The 23,405-nt window shown below is 37.9% G+C and overlaps 1 protein-coding gene across 1 annotated transcript in view; it reads right to left on the bottom strand.

The window, feature by feature from the left end:
* Positions 1-23,405, bottom strand: part of NBAS (NBAS subunit of NRZ tethering complex) — a 393,558-nt gene that overhangs the window by 298,039 nt on the left and 72,114 nt on the right. Inside the window, exons 12-17 of the mRNA XM_054476756.2 lie at positions 20,908-21,036; positions 10,294-10,357; positions 7,730-7,923; positions 6,099-6,356; positions 5,254-5,379; positions 425-576 (exon numbers count right to left, since the gene is read on the bottom strand). Coding sequence (XP_054332731.1) covers positions 425-576; positions 5,254-5,379; positions 6,099-6,356; positions 7,730-7,923; positions 10,294-10,357; positions 20,908-21,036 — 923 coding nt within the window. The remainder of the gene's footprint in view (positions 1-424; positions 577-5,253; positions 5,380-6,098; positions 6,357-7,729; positions 7,924-10,293; positions 10,358-20,907; positions 21,037-23,405) is intronic.

Raw genomic sequence — 23,405 nt, 5'->3', positions numbered from 1 at the left:
TCATTATATCCATAGATGGGCAAAAAGTCATCAGTAATTATCACAAATAGAAACCTAAAAATCAAGAAAATGAAAACTATTTAGGAAGAGATGTGGGGTTACATTCACTCAATGTAAAGCAGCCTATGCAGAAAATGTCCACAGAGTTCGCCATTTGAATCACTGCTACTTAAGGTCTTCAAATGGTAATAAGTGTCAGTCTCATTTTCATTATTTACTTCTCAGATATACTCTCATATTTATATTTTTTAAAAAGTTCCAAATGCCTGATGAGCAATGACTTCAGATAAGAAAGTATTGATCAAAAGCAACTGCTTCATACAGAATAACTTAAATAAAGAAAAGTTTACCCAGTCCAGTGTCTCAGTACAAAAGTTTTCACAAAGTCACCTTTACTTTGAATCCAGTTCTTTCTGTAACCAACCTGCCATCATCTGCTCCTTTCCCGATTGCTAAAAGAGCCTCCAGGTCTGTGCCTTTTAATCCATACTGAAGCAGTTCTTTCGCAGCATCCACGTTTTCAGGAACTCTTTCCAAACACTCATGGAGAACCCAGGATCGCTTCTTTATTTTACTCTGGATATAAAAGAAGGACAGAGGAATTACAGAATCCATGACATCTTACAACACATTACAACTGCCTTCAGAATTGAAAAGCTATACCTGATGTATTACAGCTATTTAGGACCTTGGCCAGAGCGAGCTGCTAGAGGAACTCAACAGAAAAGCAGCCAGTTCCCTAATGGTGACTACAACTGGATGCAGGGAGTGTGAGTTGACCTGCTTGCTTTCTTCCTCTAATGAGCTACGCAGAAACAGAAAGCTCAGGACTCATTTTTGGAAATATAAAATGTTTCCTCCTAACTTTTATAAATGCCTTTGGTTTGCACTGTGGCTGAATAATAGAGTAGACAATAAGGCAGAAAGGCAAGATATATTCTGTCATAATTAATAAGCATGTTTAACTTTTAAACAAAACAAATGAGCCCATCAAAGTTCTGTATTTATTTGACCAAGAGATATATCACAGGGTGTGAATAACTTGATCATAAAAAGTCATGATATGCTGTTTTTTGGAAAGGTCAAGGTCCTATTCCTCCCTCCCAACTGCTTCCTCCAACTCCATTCAAAATCCCTGACTATTAGTCTTGCTAGCAGTCTATCAATTTTGTTGATCTTTTCAAAAAACCAGCTCCTGGATTTGTTGATTTTTTGAAGGGTTTTTTGTGTCTCTATCTCCTTCAGTTCTGCTCTGATCTTAGTTGTTTCTTGCCTTCTACTAACTTTTGAATGTGTTTGCTCTTTTTTCTCTAGTTCTTTTAATTGTGATGTCAGGGTGTCAATTTTAGATCTCTCCTGCTTTCTCTTGTGGGCACTTAGTGCTATAAATTTCCCTCTACACACTGCTTTAAATGTGTCCCAGAGATTCTGGTATGTTGTGCCTTTGTTCTCATTGTGGAAGACAGTGTGGCGATTCCTCAAGGATCTAGAACTAGAAATACCATTTGACCCAGCCATCCCATTACTGGGTATAAACCCAAAGGATTATAAATCTTCCTACTATAAAGACATAGGCACACGTATGTTTATAGAGACACTATTCACAATAGCAAAGACTTGGAACCAACCCAAATGTCCATCAATGATAGACTGGATTAAGAAAATGTGGCACATATACACCATGGAATACTATGAAGCCATAAAAAAGGATGAGTTCACATCCTTTATAAGGACATGGATGAAGCTGGAAACCATCATTCTGAGCAAACTATCCCAAGGACAGAAAACCAAACACCGCATGTTCTCACTCATAGGTGGGAATTGAACAATGAGAACATATGGACACAGGGTGGGGAACATCACACACTGGGGCCTGCTGGGGGGTGGGGGAAGGGGGGAGGGATAGCATTAGGAGATACGCCTAATGTAAATGACGAGTTAATGGGTGCAGCACACCACCATGGCACATGTATACATATGTGACAAACCTGCACGCTGTACACATGTACCCTAGAACTTAAAGTAAAATAATAATTAAAAAAAATTAAAATTAATTAAAAAAAAAAAAATTCCCTGACTTGCCCTCTTCCTAGAAAGAGCTATTATGGTTACAAATTTAAATTAAGATTTGACTCATTCCCTAGGATCCTTTATATATTGCCTCACATCAGTTCTTTCTTCAAATGTCTCTTAATTCACTTTCCCTTTTCCACAGCTGCGGCCTCCATACCAATCTAAATCATCAACACAAAACATCTAGCACACTGTAGGAGTCCCTGCCCCGAGCAAGGTTTCCTACCTTCCTTCCACTCCAATTCTCTCTACACCATCTTCCTCTGCTTCCACAGTCAGAAATCCACAACAGTAGATAAATGCCTAAGTCATCACAAGCTTTCCACATCCTCCTGAACTCAAATCAATATATCTTTTCAATCATATTTCCCAATGTTCACTATTGTCAAATATCAGTGCCAGCAAACTGGTTGATGTACAGAGCTCATTTATCCACAAAATGTTTACTGGGCACCTGCTGCACACCAGGCACTGAACTAGACATGGAAATACAGCAGTGAATAAAACAGATTTAGTCACTGGCCTCAGAAATCATGCTCAGTGTCTTTTAATTTGTTCATACCATCTGTCCTGTTAAGAATGTCTTCCTCCCTTCTCACTCAAGAAGGCCTACTTTAAATCCTTCCAAATCCCTGCTCCAAACATCTTCACTATATAAAACCTTCCATCTCTACCAGATCTATAATAATCACTACCTTCACTGGGTTTCTAGAGTTGTATCTGAAATCTACTTATATGGTCAGTTATTTTTAATATGGTGAACCCCTGTTCTACTAAAAACACAAAAATTAGCAGGGTGTGGTGTCGCATGCCTGTAGTCCCAAGCTACTCGGGAGGCTGAGGTGGGAGAATCACTTGAACCAGGGAAGCGGAAGCTGCAGCGAGCCGAGATCGCACCATTGCAATCCAGCCTGGGCAAAACAAGCAAAACTCCGTCTCAAAACAAAACAAAACAAAATCATAAGCTCCCTATGAGCAAAAGCCACATTTATGCCTGTCCTGTACCCCTTCACAGTCCCTAGCATAGTGCTCTTGCTCTTAACGGGCTATTTAACTAAACGAAATATTCCCCTCCCCAAAAAAGTACTTGCTTTGTCTCTCTTAACAGCCCTCAACTCCTTCAGAGACAAAAACTGTCCTTTACTGTATCCCAGAAAAAGATATACGTGAACTCATGAGCTCAATGTCTTAGATCATAAAACAAGAAAGAAAAATAATACAGAATCAGTGTTTTGATTTTCTAAAGAAAATACAAGCAACTTTGTCTTCTTCCGTTTCATTACCTCTCATGCTCTTTCACCTCTGATATCTTGCTTGTATTATATGTTAAGTTTATCATCCTGTTTGGCTGATGCATCATCTTCTTCCATACAACTTTTTCATGTTATATTTTTACTTTTAATTACTAATGTCTAAAACTTTTAGGGAAATAATCATCATGATATTTTCCCAGTGTTTCCTATAATCTTCCACAATGCAAAGGTATTTTTCTTTCTACATGTTAAGATCAGAAATCCCAACCTTTTTAAAGTACGCCATGAGTCTAACTATAATTCTTTCTTACAAAGATGCCAAAAGTTAAAACATATAGGCTTGCTATGAAATCAATGTGTCCCCCAAAATTCGTATGTTGAAAAACTAATCCCCAGAGTGATGATGTTTGGAAATGAGACCTTTAGAAAGCAATTAGGTCATGAGAGTGGAGGCCCCATGACAGGATTGGTGTCCTCATAAGAGGAGGCAGGAGAGAGCCTTCTTCCTCTCTCCCTGCTGTCTGCCATATAAGGAAACAGCAAGAAAGAAATCCATCTGCAAACCAGGAGAGTGCCCTCGCCAGGAACGAAATTGGCTAACACCTTGATTTTGCACTTCCCAGCCTCTAGAACTACGAGAAATGAATTTCTGCTGTTGAAACCACATAGTCTGATATTTTTGTTGCAGCGGCTAAAACTAATTGAGACAAGACTATATTAACCTTAACTATGGGAGGCAGGTAACAGGAAGTATCCAATTTTTAGATTTAAGTTTTAAAAAGGCAAATTTCGCAGTTTTCATATATGTTACCTATTTATTGCCCCTCAGCTCCAAATTTCCCCTCAAAGCCAGCTCTGTGGTAGCATATCTCATTTGCGGTTGACAAGATTTTAAGCTCTGGGTGCTGAAGAGGCTCTGCTTTCTAGTCCTGATGTGCTTTGGTTCTTTTCTTCCTGCTCCTATGGCTTGGCCACCAACAAGGCATGTGGGCGACATCAAGTGGCACTTACTTCCCCGCTTCCTCCCTCTGTTGACAACCTCCCACTGAGTTTCAGTGGCTCTCTCATGGGCAGATTGTTTTCTAGTGAATCACCCAGGCACCTGAGAGGGAAGCTTCCCAGACGGGAAGCTACAGTAAGGCTGCCTATAGGAGTAGACAGTTTTTTCTTGGCAGTCTTGGCCATGATTCCTTAATTATCTACCAGCCTTGAGCCACATGCATGCTGGTAGGGGTTTCCTGCTTGCTAGTCCCTGGGGTCTTCTGACCGCCAACCTCAGCTCACTGGCCCCCCAGAAGCACGCGTCCAGCTTTCCTATCCATCCCATATCTCCCTGACTGCCAACCTTGGCAACTGTGGACCAGCCCTGGCTCAAGGCAACCCAGAGAACTTCTCTTCCATCCTACATGCTGCAACCACTCCTGGTCCAATGGGTCTGAATCCCAGCCTAGGGGAGGGGCCTCCCTTCCAAGTTCATTCCCTTCATGGATATGTCCCTTCAGCCCTAGGGTAGTCCTTAGCGTTCTCTTCACATCCTTTACAGTTCATCTCTGGTTACTAGAAAATAATTCTCCATATTGTAAATTTCCCTGTTTAAATTACTGTGTGGTTTCTGGCATCTGACTAGCTCTTCACTAATGCAGGTAAAGAGAAGTGATTGTGGTACAGGAAAGAAAACGTTAGGCCGAGACCAAGTAGTTAGCTGGTTTATCAGTGAATATTTGTTCACATGTACTCAGCATCAAAGTCCAGTTGCAGGGGCAATAAAATCTAACAAAAAGACCATTTTTCCAGCTGAGAAAATTGTACTTCATTGGCTGTATTATAGAAAAGTCAGCAATGTAAAGTACTCTAAAATGAAGCCCTATAAACAAAAGATACTACATGAATATACATTTTACCACATTACCAAAATATTTAAACATACCAAATAATTCTGAATTGAAGCAACGTTGACCGCTGACTTCCTCCACTGCCTCTGATATACAAGGTCAGTATCCAGGCCGTAGGTATGAGCCAAGGACAAGGCTTCCTCATACTCTTCACTTTCAATCTTCAGATAAAAACACGAGGACAGGAATGTTACATGACTGAATTATCCACAGGGTCCTGATGATCATACAATGAATGATGATAATCCCTTGGACCTATCCAGCATGTCACTAATTTCTGTGCACTGTGGCACCAGAAGCTCACAGATATTTTGAGGAGCAGAAAGATCTCATGTTTCTTTCAGCACTTCAACAGAAAGATGAGAGACAAAAGGTGCAAAGCTCTCGTTTTAGAGTAAAACAGTGGCAAAACCAAGACAACCATGGAACAACCCGGCTTCTAGACCAGAGCTCCTACCATGACATTGCAAGAACAGCACAAATCATGTGAACACACAGTGCTGGTCACCTCGGCTTCCCAAGCAAGCCCTGGACTAGAAAGCAAGTCTGAATTTCTTCCTTCGCCCTCTGTAGATAGCTGATTTCAACACAGACAAAGGGAGAGCTGAAGGCCACATGAAGGGTAGCAAAGAAATGAGCTAAGCCACCAAGCGGATCATCAGTCTAAGTGAATTCAACTTTTATCCATGGTTTTGATTTTGATTATTTAGGTACGAAGATTAGCATTATTTTAAAAAGCTTCATAGAACTGATATTTTTAACATGTCAATGATCCAACATCCCTCTTGAAATTTTCTCCTTTATTACAAAATTAACTTTTGCTCAATAAAAGAAAAGCTTGATGACTTCAAACTTGGATAGTAATACGCTACTCTCTCACCTTCCTCTGATAAAGTTCCTCTGGTGTCGTGGAGCGCAAACTCACAAGGCGGTAGTTTTTAGTAATGGTTCGTGGGCGTTTCCGTGGTGGTGCAAATCGCTCCATTTCAGTCACTAAGTAAAGGCCCTGTTTTATATAACCAAAGTAGCGAGCCTTGGCAGATAGTTCATGATCAGAATCAGAATCCTCTTCTCCTTCATCTTCTTCTCCAGCCCTAGTCTCCAAACGAGATCGTTTGGAGGCAAGTTTAATCTCACACTAAATTGAAAAAGGAGATCTGAAGTTAATAGTAAGGAAATAAGAGTAACTTTTTAGAATTAATGAAAGAAAATATATTTCTAAATCTACTCTGGTTTGATTCATTAAATCAGCTATGCGATCAAGATTAACAACGGAATTCAAAGGAACCTTACAGCAAGCATTATATACATCAGAAATATGCACACACATTATCAGCTCAAATCTCCTAAACTAAAGCCTGTTTTTTTCTTTTTCTTCTTCTTCTTCTTCTTCTTCTTTGAGATGGAGCCTCCTCTGTCACCCAGGCCGGAATGCAGTGGCGTGATCTCAGCTCACCGCAACCTCCGCCTCCCAGATTCAGATGATTCTCCTGCCTCAGCCTCCCGAGTAGCTGGGATTACAGGCACCCGCCACCAGGCCCAGCCAATTTTTGTATTTTTAGTAGAGACGGGGTTTCACCATGTTGGCCAGGCTGGTCACAAATTCCTGACCTTAATTGATCCACCCGCCTTGGCCTCCCAAAATGCTGGGATTAGAGGTGTGAGCCACTGAGCCCAGCCTAAAGCCTGTTTTCATAACAGGTCATTAATATGGTCTTGTACATATAATTATCAGGTCTTCTACCTAATAATTTGATGGTTTGTTTTCGTCTCTTTAGAGAATGAACATAAAGGTACTTACATTTGTTTTACCAAGAATAGCTCTCCCTCACCCCCTTATAAAAATGTCTAACAGCTTTGCTAAGTTATGAATCTGAAAGCCTGGCTGTTAAAGATAACTTTCATTCCAGACTTAACAGAGCTAGCTTAGATTTTAAGCCATAGTTTTCTTTAAGGAACATCTTTAGATTCCATACCAAACTTCAGAGTAAAAAAATATGTCAATCTGCATTGCTGAAGTGAAAGCTATTAAAGGTTGTTACCCTTGAAAGGCTTAAAATAAAATTTTTAAATGACCAAAAGATAACTTTAAAGAACTAGCCTCTATTTTCAAGTCTTTTGTCATAATAAACAAGTTTCCTTACTAAAAGAATCAAAAACTTTGTAAGTTGCCATGCTTTTTGGAAATAGGTTAAAGAGTATTTTTCTTAGGTAGTGATACCATTCTACATTTTTAAATGACTAATCCAGGGAGGAAAAAAATATACCATTTCAGTGAAAAAGAAATACTTTATACAGAGCAAAATGACAACAAATGTTCTTCATTATCTTAAATTGCAAATTTTTTTATTCACTAAAAAATGGATTTTTTATACTGCACCCATTACCTGATTCCAATCACAGATTTTTGTTTTTAAAGAAAAGATAATAAGACAACTCAAATAAAAACCAGATATTTAAATTTTTGGTTAAATACATAACTATTCTCAAACAAACAGGAAAAAGCCTTACCTCCAAACTTAAAAATCCCCCATCATGGGTAGCAGTGACTTGAGGTGATGGTTCAAACCATTCACAGGATTTTCCCAGTAAATTCTTCAAAGTTTTCACGGATGAAACAGTTAAAGCACCAGAGCATCGAGCTAAAGTCACCGCACTGTCTGCCCACCAATTGACATCTATCAGTGGGTAAAAGGACTCTTTATCTAAGAAGGGAAAAACAAGTCAATACAAATGCATCTGCTAATGTGGTTTAAATTCAAAATATTCCGTATAATAATCAATTTTAAAACAAAATTTATCTACATTATTTGGGCCCTAATGGTATGTTAAATAATAAGAAAAAATAAAATGTAAGTCATTCTCAAAATATTACTCTATGAGGTATAAAATGTTAATTCACCTGACAAATTGAGTGCCAACAATTTGTCAGTCTAGGTCTAAAGCTCTAAGAATACAAAGGCAAATAAACTAAGGTCTTTCATCTCAAGAATACACTCAGGAGAGAGATGTGTCAACACTTTCAACCTAAGTTGAAAGGCAGGTGTCTACCAGGTGTGCATACATGAAGGTCATATAATGTTTTGAAAAATGTACATATACCACTTTCAGACAAACACTGAGAGAAATATATCCTTTAGAAAAACATAAGACAGATACATAATAATTTCCAGTGCTGATTTCCTCTTAAACTTGTAACTAATCAGAGAGGAAAAAAAAATTTATGGCTAGCAAGGAATCTTTAGAAATGAAAATGAATTATGGGCTGGGCACAGTGGTTCACGCCTATAATCCCAGCACTTTGGGAGGCTGAGGTGGGCAGATCACGAGGTCAGGAGTTCGAGATCAGCCTGGCCAATATGGTGAAACCCCATCTCTATTAAAAATACAAAAATTAGCCAGGCATGGTGGCGCATGCCTGTAGTTCCAACTACTGGGGAGGCTGGAGAATCACTCGAACCCGGGAGATGGAGGTTGCAGTGAGCCTAGATGGTGCCACTACACTCCAGCCTGGGCGACAGAGCGAGACTGTGTCCAAAAAACAAAAAGAAAAAAAGAAAATGAATTATGGTTCACTAAACTAAGGCATTCAAAAGGCAATGCCATATTTATTATAATTTTACTGTACATTTTTTGAACATCACCTGTTATACAAAACATATGATATGGTTTAAAGGTAAAAGTAAACCATAAATTTACAACATATTTAAACATTAGACTAAGAAGAGAGAAATTTTAAATACGGAGTTCAGAACCATGAGACTAACTCATTATTTTAATGAAAATAAAAAGCATTAACAACACTTTTTTCCCATATAAGCCTAAGGCAATCTGTGTAAATAAGGAATTTCAAGAAAATGTGAAAAGCAGAGTTCCTGGGGCTTATCACTAAGTGTAAAGTAGAAAAAAAGAGGAGCAAATCACTAAAATCGAATTCTAATTTCTGCTTTGACAAAGTAGTACTTTTCCTCAAAAATATGTCTGTATGAATATTTTGGATGATTATTTAAAGTGAATAATTCAAAGCATGGAACCTGATGCATAATATTAATCAATATTTTTAATCTTCTTTAAATGTGAACTAAAAGCTTTTTTTTTTTTGAGACGAACTCTTGCTCTGTCGCCCAGGCTGGAGTGCGGTGGCACGATCTCGGCTCACTGCAACCTCTGCCTCCCAGGCTAAAGTGATTCTCCTGCCTCAGCCTCCCGAGTATCTGGGATTACAGGTGCGCACCACCATGCCTGGCTAATTTTTTATTTCCTGTAGAGACAGGGTTTCACCATGTTGGCTAGGCTGGTCTTGAACTCCTGACCTCGGGTGATCCACCTGCCTTGGCCTCCCAAAATGCAGGCATGAGCCACCGCGCCCGGCCTAAAAGCATATTGTAATACAGAGCCTGAACCTTGTAACTATCACTGATTTTACTGAAGACACTTAAAAATTCTCATGGATTTAACTTAGAAAGTTTCACCTAAAGAAAAATAACACATCGTCAAAAATTAAAAGTAAAAAAATCTCAAAAGTAACCCCCACAGGATTTTAAAATATCTCTGTTTTAATCTAGCAATCAAATGACAATTATTACTGTTATTTAAATGTAAATCTTGATTTTTTTTCTATTTATAAAAGCAATATATGCTCATTGTAAAAAAGAAAATTTTTCTTTAAAACGTGGAAATGTATGCAAAGACAAAGAAAGCCCCACCAGCCTAACCCTAATTACCCTCAACCTGCAGAGATAACTTTACTCAGTGTTTCTTCTTTGATGAAGCTTGATCTCACCCAAGAGAATCTGAAAAGGAGCACGCTTCTAAGCACTGAACTCAGTGTACCATCTCAATGCTGGCTCCTGGCAGGAGAGCCATGCTGCATATATAACCTAGGCTCTGACGTAGCTTTTAGGACAGCCTGACCATCAGAAAACTGGATCTGTTGCCTTGACCCAACTCCATGAAATCTTGATGTTTCTTCCAAAGTGCAGCAAAAGTATCTACTTTTTATATCATCCAAAGAGAATCTTGTATAATAATAGGAGTATCTTAAGGTTTCAATTATCACATTTCATAGAACTCACCTTTGATTTTTTTTCTCTTCTCAGTAGAGAGCCTCCAATCAGGATTAAGGTCATCATAGCCTGGCTAAATATGAAAATAATGACTTCCTGAGTCAACTATGTAAGAAAATTATAAGAAAATCATCAAGGACTGTGGATTTTTTCAAATAAAGAGATGATGCTTTCCCTTGATCTCTCAATTACAACTAACTGAAATCTATTTATTGCCATGATAGTCTGGAAAAGCAACTGTTCTTACACTTCAAATGTGCACACGTACATATTATGACTTGATTTACGAAGAATACAGCATGCATATGAACAACAGTACAGCAAGTATACAATCAGTACATATGAAAGCAAAATACACTAAGAATTCATTCTATACACATGCACACTTGTGATGAATAAACACTGGCCTGGATACAGATCTTATCACAGCCACTTATAAACTGAGCAACCCCTCCAGGCTTTGATTTTCAAAGCTTTGAGACTTGACTAGGCAACCTCCATGTTACCTCCTAGTCCTTTTTATGACTAAGAATTTACCAGGAAAAAAAAAATAACCAGGCAGTCCTTCCTAAAAATGAATACATTCATACTGCAATCTTAGGGCAATATGATGTCATGCTCATCTTTGAGAATATAACAGCACATTGATATCTCTCAAATATCAATTTGAGAATAAGCCATTACCTGACAACCTCTTGGCTTAGTGTTCCCTTCTTAGTCTCCAGAATTACAATAGTATGGGCAAAGGGTAATAAAATAGTTGGGGTGCTTATTTGAAATCTGAAATCTAAAAAAAATGTTGCTATACTTAAGTCAAAAAACTGTGCTTTTTCATCTAATGAAACAAAATACACATACATGTTTACTATCAATTTTTCAATGGCTCACACTTCAGAGCTATTTCTTTCCACAGCCTGGAAGAACTTCCTGTTCTCCGCTATTATGGTAAATCACTCAGAGCAGACCCTGAGAACAGAAGACACAGTCTTCAAACTTATCAGAAAAAAAATTACCATAAAAGGCTACTTATATACCAAGGGAAGAAATGGAGTGTCCTGGTTTACTTAATCATAAGAAAAGATGACTAAGTTTCGAAAAATCATTTAAAAAAATAAGGTACTTATTATTGAAAACAGTCAACTAAACTGAAACTTTATTTGGTCATTTTAAAGCACCTGACAATTTTTCAACACCTCCAAATCACGAGTACTACATACTCCAACCACACGCATGCCACCATGTATTTACGTGGCACATGTACCTTCCTACTTACATTTTGGAGTACACAAGGGAAATACAGAGTAAAAAACCTTAAGCACCTCAAAGAACAACAATTATGATTCAGCCTTGGGTACATTTAAGGGCATACAGATCAAAATGAAATTTGTTAGGAAATTTTAAAAATAAATAACTCTCACTTGAGAATTCAAAGTGTGCATGCCTTCGTCAAAGCTAATGATAAGAAGGAGCACCATGGACAAGCAGTACTCGTCCACTAGAACCAGGGTCTGCAGTCACCCTGGGACTAGACTCCTCCCTGCACACTGCTTACATAATGGGCAGCTCCTGTAAATTTGATGTCAAACACAAGGTGAAAATGTGTTCTTCTGCATTCAGAACTCTGTCACACTCATCCTTGTATTCCCAGATCCATCACAGTGCCCACCTGTCATAGCAGCTAAATGTCGAATAAGTAAACGAATCAACCAAATTTTAAGTCACTGAATTCTAATTACAATTCAATCCTAACATCTATGCTATAGGAAAATTATCTGACATAGTGCTAGGCTTCCTACACACTCCCCAAAGTGTGATTTCTTCTATTTAGTCAAAACATATTGGGGCCAGGCATGGTGGCTCACGCCTGTAATCCCAGCACTTTGGAAGGCCAAGGCAGGAGAGCTGCTTGAGGCTAGCAGTTTGAGACTAGCTGGGTGATATAGCAAGACCTCATCTCCCCCAAAAATAAAAATAATTAGCCAGGCACAGTGGCACACTTCTGTAGCCTCAGCTACTCAAAAGGCTGAGGTAGGAGGATCAACTGAGCTCAGGAGTTCAAGGTTGTAGTAAGCTATGATCACACCATCGCACTCCAGCCTGGGCAACAAAGCAAGACTCTATCTCTAAAAAAATGAAAATAAATAAATGCTGAGACAAAAGGAAAAAAAAAACCGATATTGCAGTCCCAAAACTCAAGCACACAGAGAGCTAATAAATTAATATAAATTAATATAATCCAAGATCACATTTGTTAACTACCCAAAGAGAGGTATAGATAAAAATGCCAGGGGCCTTCAAAGAATGAACAGAGAATTTTGGGCATGGGTTTAAGAAAGATGAAGGAAATTCAAGAGGTACAAAGAAAGTTTTATGGTGGTATACTTTTAAGACTGGATAAGACTTGGATGTGGAAAATGAATAAAGGAAAACATTCCAGTCTGAAAGCATAATGTGAACAAAAATACAGAGTCAGGAAAATACAAAGTTTATCCAGGGAAAAAAAGTAGAACAGTTTTATAAGTCCAGGACAGCAGGTTTTAATTATCTTGATTTTTGTTTGTTTGGGGGTTTTTAGGGGGGATGTTAATGATATCCTTTTTTATTGAGGTGATCTTCACATAATGTAAAATTAACCATTTTTAAATGAACAATTCAGGGGCACTTAGTGCATTTACCATGTTGTGCGACCATCACATCTATCCACTTCCAAAACATTTCTATCACTCCAAAGCAAAACCACTAACCCATTATGCAGTTACTCCCTTTTCCTCTTCCCCTGGACCCCAGGAACCACCAATCTGCTTTCTATCTCTATGGATTTACCTATTCTGGATATTTCATATAAATGCAACCATAAAATATGTGACCTTTTGTGTCTAGCATCTTTCACTTAGTATAATATTCTCAAAGTCCTTCCACCATTGTAGCGCATATCAGCACTTCGTTCCTTTTTGTGGCTGAGTCATATTCTATTGTATAGATATACCACAGTTTGTTTCTCCATATATCCGTTAATGGACATCTGCATTGTTTCCACCTTTTAGCTGTTGTAAACACTGCTGCTATGAATATGCAGGTGCATGTATTTGAGTACCTGAAGTGTGAGCCATTGAAAATTTGATAATAAGCATGTATGTGCACTGAAGCTAGCCTCAACTTACCATCCTTCCACCCCACAGCCTCTATGTGTGAGGAGACTCAGGATCAGGCCATGGTCACCACATCTGATACACGCTGTAAACTGGCGCTCCGTGGACAGGATCACCAAACTCCCCATGACCCACAAGAAAGTTCCTGGCACCATGTGAATACATTTCAAGAAGCAACCTCCATGCCACTTCTCTGTATTTGCTGGGGCTCAGAACACAATACCCCAAAGTATAACAGCATTGCATGTTGAGTACTTTCAACTGAAGCAACTGAAAGGGCCTCAGAAACACTGTCTCTCTGACCTTCTCCTGCCTTCCAGTCTCAAGCCCCTCCTTGTCTCCCAAAGCAAGTCACGGAAACCAGAATTCTTCTTCTCCGAGGTGCATCACAGAAACTAGAACTCCTCCCCCAAAGGAAGCTATAAAACCTAAAAACGTCGCTCTCTCCCTTCTCCCTTGAAGACCCTTATTCCAGAGGGCTCCTGCCTCATAGTAGGGGAGGAATGTTATACAGAGAAGCCAAAAAGAATCTGGACAGACAGGCCTTGCTGAGTTTCCCCTTCAGTCTATCACCATTAGGCCATACCCTTTTGTCCCATCATATTTTTACAAGGCTGTCCATTCTTCATCAAAACTAAGCACAAAAACAGTTTTCCCTGGGTCTTTATTTCTTTAATTTAATTTAGACAAGGTTTCTCTCTGTCACCCAGGTTGGAGTGCAGTGGCATGGTCACGGCTCACTACAACCTCGACCTCCTGGGCTCAAGTGATCTTCCCGACTCAGCCTCCCAAGTAGCTGGGAATATGAGCACACACCACTTTTTTATTTTTTGTACAGATGAAGTCTCACCATGTTGCCCAGTCTGGTCCCGAACTCCTGGGCTCAAGCAATTCCACCCACCTAGGGCTCCCAAAGTGCTGGGATTACTGGAATGAACCACTGCACCCAACCAGAGTCTTCATTTCTGAAGGTGCCTGTGTCATGTAAAATGTTGATTAAGTAAATTTGTCATGCTTCTCTCATTAACCTGTCTTTTGTTATAGGAGTGATGGCTGTGTCCTCTTATGATGGGTTAGGAGAGGTATCACACCTTTCCACCCCAACAGTTTCTGGCACCCAAAGTGGGGCAGCTGAGACACCTGACTTGCTCTGGAACCTGCAGACAAAATCCTGGAACAACTGACAAAAGGCAAGTAAAGAAAGGTAAGAAGTCCTTTGATTTTTTTTTTTTTTAAACAAAGTCAGCTTTCCTGGATCTCCACCTATAGTGCCTAGTCAAGAAGAGAAGGTAAAAATTTATCTTTATTATCTTCCATTCCAAATTCAAGTTAGCAAGGAAAATCATTTGTTTTTAAATAAATTTGTTATGCTTTTCTCTTGTTAACCTGTCTTTTGTTATAGGACTGTCAGCTGTGATCCTTATGATGAGTTCAGTAAGGTATCATGCCTCCCTACCCGACATATTCATGCTACCACATTACTGAAAACAGCCTAATATGCCATCATTTTATGCTGCAGCCATAACCCAAAGGAGGATGCTCTAAGAATAGTTATAGGTTTTGTACAGAAAACCTATAACAGCTAAAGTAATGTTTTCTTTAGACTTGAGAATTTTATTTGCTAATTTTTTTACCACTAAAATCCAAATATAATGAAATCCCTGCCTCCAACAACATAAAAGCAACATTTCAAAGGCTTATTCATTCCACAAATATTTATTATTATTTATTATGTTAAGCCTAAGAGAGTCTGTGATGAAATACATATTCAGTGCCTATTCTCAAAGAACTCACAGTCTGGTGAAATTGTGAAAACAGCTGTGGATTATATCAAGACTCATCACATCAACTGCCATCTTCCCACTTACTCTTCATTCATCTACTTAAGATTAGTCCAACACCTACTATGTGTGAAAAAGAAAATAAAATGAAAATGAAGACATAAGTTTGTATTCCATTTCTAGGCCTGAAGAAGTACAAATAGGCAAATAATAAAACTTGAGAGAAAAATTAAGGCCGAAAATGAGATGTAAAGATATAAACATAACATAGGGGAAATGTTTGAAATGAAAATCACTTAAGCAATTTTACTATATTCCAGACATGAACAAAATTTAATACGCACAGATTTCTAGCCAGATGGATTTTCATATTGACAATGAAAGCCAAAGTATTTAATCAACTCAAAACTGGATATTAGTAAATCAGAATAGGCACTTCCAAAACTATCTTTAATCATTAGGTTTTACAGAGAAAATACTCAATCACACAAAGCATATTATAAAAACTAATAAAGCAGCAAATTGCATGAAGAAAGCCCCAAATGAGTTGAATTCACAATTTTGGTAAAGAGGTTTAAGGCTGTGCAGGGTAGCAGCAACATTAATTTCTTCTCAGGCAATATTTAAACTAAAACTATAAGCTGACTAGTTTAAATATCATCATATCATCGATTTGAAACTAATTGGTTTGTCTACTTACTAGAGCAGCCATAAAGAGAGGTGAAACTCTGCCCTACCTGGCTGATCCAAGCTCACTTGATTATTACTAGAGACATGAAAGAAGAGTAGCTGTCTCAGTATTTTTCAAAGCTTGGGATTTCTCTTTAAAGGATTCCAGTGATGAGTACACACAGACACTTACATATTTGGTAAACAACTGTATTACACCTCTCAGTTATTACTACTTGCACATTTCTAGGGTCTCTACATAATGAACTGCATGACTCCAGGGGATGTTATTCATATAAACTTCAAGCTGATATATCTCCCTTTCTTACCATTAATATCATATGCTAGTCTCTGATTTACCCAGATAAAAGTCAATACTTCTAAATGTAAGCACTTTAAGTAGATATTCTGAAAAAAGGCTTAACCTATGAAGTCGGGAGACTTGAATCAAAATGGAATCTTGACTCTAACATTTAGTGATCTCAAGTTAACCTCTTTTAGCACCATTCCCATCTATGAAACATGGTATTAAAAACATTTTCACTTAACCCATTTATGCCTAGTGTTCCATTATTGGAATGCTAAGCTTGTGGGAGTTATTTATATCCTACTGCTCAAGGTCATGGCCAAGGTCTGATTTTTCACAAAAAAAAATTTGCCACCTCCAGCATACATGGGTTAATAGGGTTGTTGTGAGACAAATAAAAACTATGCTCTGTAAATAGTCAAGCCTTACTACACAAATACTATTTATTTCCAATAATCCTTCTCCCCAACACTATCAGCTGACCTACATGCCTTTCCTGAGCTTATCTTCTCAAAATATTAACATGTCATTTTAATCATCTGTTCATAATTTCCCTTGGAAGCCTGTGAATATCTTAAGAGCAGGGACTATGACACTGTATTCCCTAATCGAGCTCTTAGTAGAATCAATAAATACTTGAACTTTATTATTTCACCATTATGTTATTATGTAAATAGGAACAACCTACTCTATTGTACAGTCCTGTTACACATAGACTTTATTATACTTACTATAATACACTAGATTTTAGTAATTCATATGCTAAAATTCAAATCTAAAACATCCAAGTGATTAATTCCCAGGATACAGGTGAAAGACTCAAAGAAACTATGGTTGTTCAAACTCTTCTTGCCTGACAAAGAGTTACCACCTTCACCCCAGACCCCACTACATCATGAGTACTCTAGATATCTATGAGAAAGCTAAGGGTTTACCAATGAGAGGCTTCCCCAGTTATTTATTCTGGTATCTGGTACACTCTAACTAGCTCAAGAGTTAAGCATAACTGAGAGAGCTGAAGGAATCTGTATCACATCCACTGAGAAAAAGGATTTGTCTCTGTGTTTTTAAAGATCATCAAATAAAAAGAATCAATGTAAAAAATTAATAATTATAAAGAGTGATTATAGTCCTCCTAACCTTTTACATACAAATCTGATCTCTCAAATAATAGTATGCTACTAAATAACTAATAACGCAAGAATTGTGGGAAAAAATGTGTGTAGTACACTCTGGCATTCGCTAGCCTAATAAATAAGTATTCTTCCACTTATCTTTTTGTTGTTTTATGTATTTCTTTCCCAAATAGTCATGGAAAGAACATATGCATCAGCGTCAGAGAGGTATAAAATCAAATCTCAGCTCTATTGCTTACTTGTTGCACAACCATAGGACAAAGTGTTCAATAAATAATAAATGTAGTTAGGGTAAATTTTGTAAAAGCTACAAGACGATTGTACTCCTGTACCTTCTTCCTATTAAGCTATACAAGTCTGCAATTAGCATACAGAAAGAAACCAGAGTGTCTGTGAAGAGGCTGAAGCCTCACAGGCGTGTTTACAATGGAATGAAGTTTTGGAAAGTACGGCAGAAATGGTTACATGAAAGTAGAGAGCAGGACAGGAGGATCTAGGAAGTAGAGCAAAGCAGCATGATGATCAGACTGGAGGAGATGACAGGTTCACAGAGGAGTTTCATTTTCACCACAGCCTTAGGGTTTTAAAGGAAAAAAAAAAAAGAAATAAAATTAAATGCCTTCCATTTTCCCTACTTTGGACCAAAATTTCCTTTGAGGCTAAAACTGGCTAGGGTCTCAGAGGGCAGAGTTTGCCCTATCCAGCTAGTCTCCCATATGCTGAGCAGCAGCAGGAAAGGGAGGGGTGGCCGACCCCGGCCTGTGCTGTGATGAACTCTGAACCGGGGAAGGGACAGAGCCACAATGGGAATGGGAGTCTGTAGTATCAGGGTCAGTAACTATAGCTAAGCCACTGCTCCCTCAGCAAAGGACACCACGACTCATACAACGTCCTTGGTAACGGCAACTATGTCCACGGTTTTCAGTTTTGTGAGCCCCAAAATCTATTTATCCAGTTTACTCAGGCATTCAAGGGAAATAATTCATACCACCCTCATCAGAAGAAACTGACATATAATCCTAAAAATGTGTACATTTATAATAAGAGAAACAACTAGCTTGAGAATCAAGTTGCATAGCTCCTCTGATTGACAGATCAATTTAAAAGTCAAAAGCTCTATCTGAGGACTGTTTCAGGAACATGGAATCAAAGCCACATCCACAAAATGGATGCTCAACAGCCAAGCTACACAATTCCTCATAAATTATTCTTCCAGATTCTCAGGGTATTTGTTCAAAACACTTTTGCTAAGGCATGACAACGTCTAGCCTGAATGCCTCTCTTCCTACTACATACACGTTTTTTCAATTTCTGAGGTCCCTCCCTTTCCCTTTCCTGTCCCATTAATTTTCTGATTGCATATTTCAAAGTACTGAAATATTTACATTTATTCATTCTGTGGTTTTAAGGTTTTTAAACAACTTTTACTTTTTTTAATAGAACCACTCTAAAAATCTAATCAATGAATTATATTAATAAGTAAAGAGTAATGCATTATTATAGCATTGACTGGCAACTAATGACCAAAGAAAAAATGCTAACCAGTCAAAGGTTGAGCATATTCCAATAAGGGCCACAAAAAAAAGATGCAATTTATCTTTGCAGGACCAAAAAAAAAAAAAAAAAGTCTCTAGATTTTCAGTAAACAAAAGCGCGTACTAATTGATTTTGCTGAGAATAGCCCTTACACTGGATGTATAACATACTAGGATACACAGAAGATGAAATATTAAGAGTGCTTCAGAAATTGATAAATATTTCTACTAGGTGAATAAAAGTAATTTTAAAAAACAGAAAGCCGGGGGGGAAGAATGCCTTTATTATTCAAAGTTTTCACCATTTAGAAAAATGTTGCCTAAATCTAAAATTTCCCAAATACAGAGAGAACATCAGGCTCCTCTCAAACGAAAACAGCTGAATACTTTATCATCATGCATTGATAACCATGAAAAACACGAAGTATCTTTTGGATCAATGAAATGAATAATGCTTTATTTTGAACATAGATATATGAAACATGGACTTCATGTATTGTGCATCAAGAAGTAGAGTCATCCCTTGGTATATGCAGGGTTCCAGGTATACCAAAATCTACACACACTCAAGCCCCCCAGAAGATCCTGCTGGACCCACCTATACAAAAAGTCACCTACCCTATCCACAGATGCGACATTCTGCAATGACTGTATTTTCCATCAGTGTTTGGTTGAACAAAATCTATGTACAGAGTGGACCCATGAAGTTCAAACCCATGTTGCTCTAGGGTCAACTGTGTCAGTGATATGAAATATATGCCCTATAAATCAGCTTACACTCCCATCCTCAGTCAGCTCTTGAACAGCCAAGTGGAAGTTCTGCTGCCTGACATCCCCAGCTAAATACGTTACACAGTTTTGAGAGTTCATCACTTCACCTCTAGAAAGAAGAAATGAGTCAATTTAGCTATAATTTCAGAGCAGAGAGAAAGATTGTCCCTTTTATTTAGCCACCAAGGTTGTAAGCTGAGGAGCACCCCTGCCACTGAGGACAAATCTAGATCCAATAAGGGAGAAAGAGTGGTAAACATGTGGAGACCATATTAACTTGAAGTTGAATGGAAACTAAGGAGAAAATATCTTCCTAAAGCTGTGTATAAGACAAAAAAATAAGAATATCTAAAACAAATAAATTTAAACGAATGAATCGAGTAAGAAAATAGAGAGCCACTTTCTCTTTTCCTCTGTCATTCTGAAAAAAATTCCTTATTAATAATCTTCTCAATTATGACATGGATCCATTCAGGTCATTTAGGAAACAGGCTCTAATATGAAAATCTCAAACCACCCACCCAAAGCTGGATATGCCTAGAGAAAAACAGAGTGAGGGGGTGAGAGAAGGAAAATTAATCCTTAAAATGGTAAAATGTAAGTCAGAGAGTAAAAGATTTATAATACAAGCTATTTCCAGTTGAGGAATTTCTTTAAACCTTTACTCTATCACAATACATGGCTTTATATGAGCAGACCTTTCCTTCCCCTTGTGAATTTAAATTATAATAGATGTCACTAACTAGTGTCACTCTATCTGTCACTACATAACAAAATCATCTAATCCTTAAAACCTATCATTCCAGGACACTAACAAAGAGTTCCATCCTTCTCTATATCTTAGCTACCCACATTTCAGTGAAGAGAAGGTAACTCCCTTCAAGGAGGCCCCAAATAACTAGTGTTGCAAGATTTGAAAAGAACTGTAACCCTTTTAGGATTTGACCCTCCAAATCCTTGATAATATTAACTTTTGCTGAAATGTTAACAGCTTTTGGAATGACAAAGAGGGAAAAAATGAAGAGTTTAACAAACTCTTTTACAGATTACACTCTGTACACAGAGTGTACCACACTACAATTCAAAATCCGTACACAGTATTAATCTATTTTTAATTTATCCCACTGTACTGATATCATAATTTAAAGGATAGAACAGCTTTGGAATGATAAGAATAAACAGCTGTGTGCTATAGTAAAATATCAATAAAATAAAATTAGCATTGTCAATACTCACCCTTAAGAGAGTATCATTCTAATAACCCAAGAGATGTACCTGCTCATTTTGACTCCATTCTCCTTGTTGCTTCAGAGATGGAATCGCCCAGATGCTCAGTTTCCCTGAGAAGTGAATGGCTGCCAGGAGTATCCCATCCGGAGAAAGGCTCATCTTAAAAATTCCATCCTAAATAAGAATCATAAGGTCAGGGCAAAGGACTTATGATCAAATATAAATAACTCAGAATTAAATGACTCTTTAGAGGTGCCAAGTTATAAATGATCTTTAGTAATTAAGAGTTCCGCCAGCTTCCTATCATTATAAATGTACTTCAGCATAGAGAAAAAGGCCTCCTGACCTTAAGGAGTTTGTTATCTACTTCATAGTTATAATTTACTTATAACCCAAAACCAAAAATTTGGTTATATTTACATATAACCAAAAAATATGTATGCATTATAAATATATTTCTTCACATATCAATTACCATGAATTCTCAATACCTTTTAAGGTTGGTCTTGACTAGATTGTCAATTCCTTAAAATTTGGGCCCAGATCTTTACAAGATTTTATATCTACACAGTGTCTGAAGTATGCTATATATTATAAATAGGCCAAAAATTCATGCCACGGAAAAGAAGGAAAGGAGTAGAAAAGAGCTAGAGAAAGAGTGCAAGAATGATGGAAACAGAAGAAGATAAAGAGGAAGAAAATGGTCCTTAATTTAAGAAATGCTATGAATGTTTACAATTTTCTAGATTTGCTGCCAAATTATCCAGTTCAAGGAATCTGTTACTACAGAACAAAGAAATTTTGTCATGACTGATTTCACATAGTCAACCGAAAGGTACACAGAGGAAGAGTTATCCTTCCAGTCCTTCTTGTCCAAATAACCTCTGTCTTTTCCTTTCTCAGGTGACAAAAATCATATGAGCAGAAATCATATGACCAGAGACATCACCTGCCACCACCTACAATACACTCAGAAGAGCTGAACAAACATTAACTGGACAGCTATTTCCCATTCAGGCATTTATTAAGAACAGGGTCCAAGGTAGCCTGCCCACAAAGAATAAAACAGAGACCAGAAAACAGCAGCCCACAACCATATCCCTTCTGAACATTTAGAAAATCTGGCAAAACACAGCCCACATCCCCAGATGACAACAGAACTTGGTAGCAGATGACCCCTTAGAAGAGTCATAAACTTTCCAGTTAGTCAATGCCTGCACCATTCTCTATTATTGCTCCAGTATTGGGGTCAAATACTAGCTATAGAACTGAAAATGAAACATGACTATACTGAAAATCAAAATTATTACACTTGATCCAATTCACTAAATTATATTATCAGCCTGGCCTCTGCAGACATTTAAGTCCTCAAGTCTCAAATGACAAAGGTGCCTTAGCCATCAAAAACAGAACAATTTCAGGAGGTCAGGAACACTGCTGAATGAGTACACAGATGAAAAGATTAGCATCCTCTAATCACTTTACTAAAGACTAAAATTACTTTAACTAGATCTAATAGGTTAATCCCAGAATCCCACAATTAAATGTAAGATTGAAATACAAATGCTTGAAAAAAGAGAAATAATAAAAGCAAAAGTACTTCAAAGCAAAATTTTAAATCTATCACATTCCTTCCTCTAAGATGGGATCAGGGAAAGAAGTACAAGACAAAGGGCCTGATGTCCTCCCTCCTCAAATTTAAAGTCAATAAGCTCCATGGTTTTGTATAAGGCAGGCCTCAGAAGCACAGATTTTTACCAGCCAAAAGAACTCTGCCCATCTTTCAGATTTCACAAATGAAGAGATTAAAGTCCTGAAGGGCAAAGACACTTGCCCATGATCACTCAAGTGTGCAGAGCAAAATCTGAACTAGAATGTGGATGTTTTCAATCACAATCAGGGCACTTTCATGAGCCAGGACTATAGTCCTCCTCACCTGGACCCTGGCCTAGTTTCTAGTAGTCACGAGCATGCCCCTCAGCAGAAATTATGGTCAAGTATAATATATTGTTTTGACCACTTCAATAATTAGTCATGTGTGATCTGTATGGTAATTCCCAGGTACTATAAATGTTCCATTATACAACTCCACTGAAATGCTCTGAAAGCAAGAAAAAAGTTTATGAATCTCTTTAACAACAACAAAAGTATACTAAATAACTTCGCAATAGCAATATGACCGAAAGCACTGAATAAATATATAGTATTTTTTAATTTTTAAAAAACTTCTTCCCTCTTGATAGGGTTCAGGACATGCTACCCCAAAATACAGAATAAGTCATGTTAGCATCTGAGAAAACATCAGAGGCAGGAAGGTCATTCTCACCTTCCTCCCACCCTTCCTCCATGAAGCAGGTCATAAAATCTAGGAAGAATTTTCTAACCTTTTGCTAAAAGCAAGTCATGATCCTCATTCTAGAGGTGCCCTCCCCAAACCTGGAAGAAAAGGACATCCTCATCTCTGAAGACAGAGTCACAGGGAGAATGTGAACAAACAGGACTTGCTAAGTTCCTCCCAATTTACTGCTATTAAATCATACTTA

Source organism: Pongo pygmaeus, chromosome 12 (genome assembly GCF_028885625.2).
Source record: "Pongo pygmaeus isolate AG05252 chromosome 12, NHGRI_mPonPyg2-v2.0_pri, whole genome shotgun sequence".
Lineage (NCBI taxonomy): Eukaryota > Metazoa > Chordata > Mammalia > Primates > Hominidae > Pongo > Pongo pygmaeus.
This window is presented reverse-complemented; position numbering and strand designations above follow the sequence as displayed.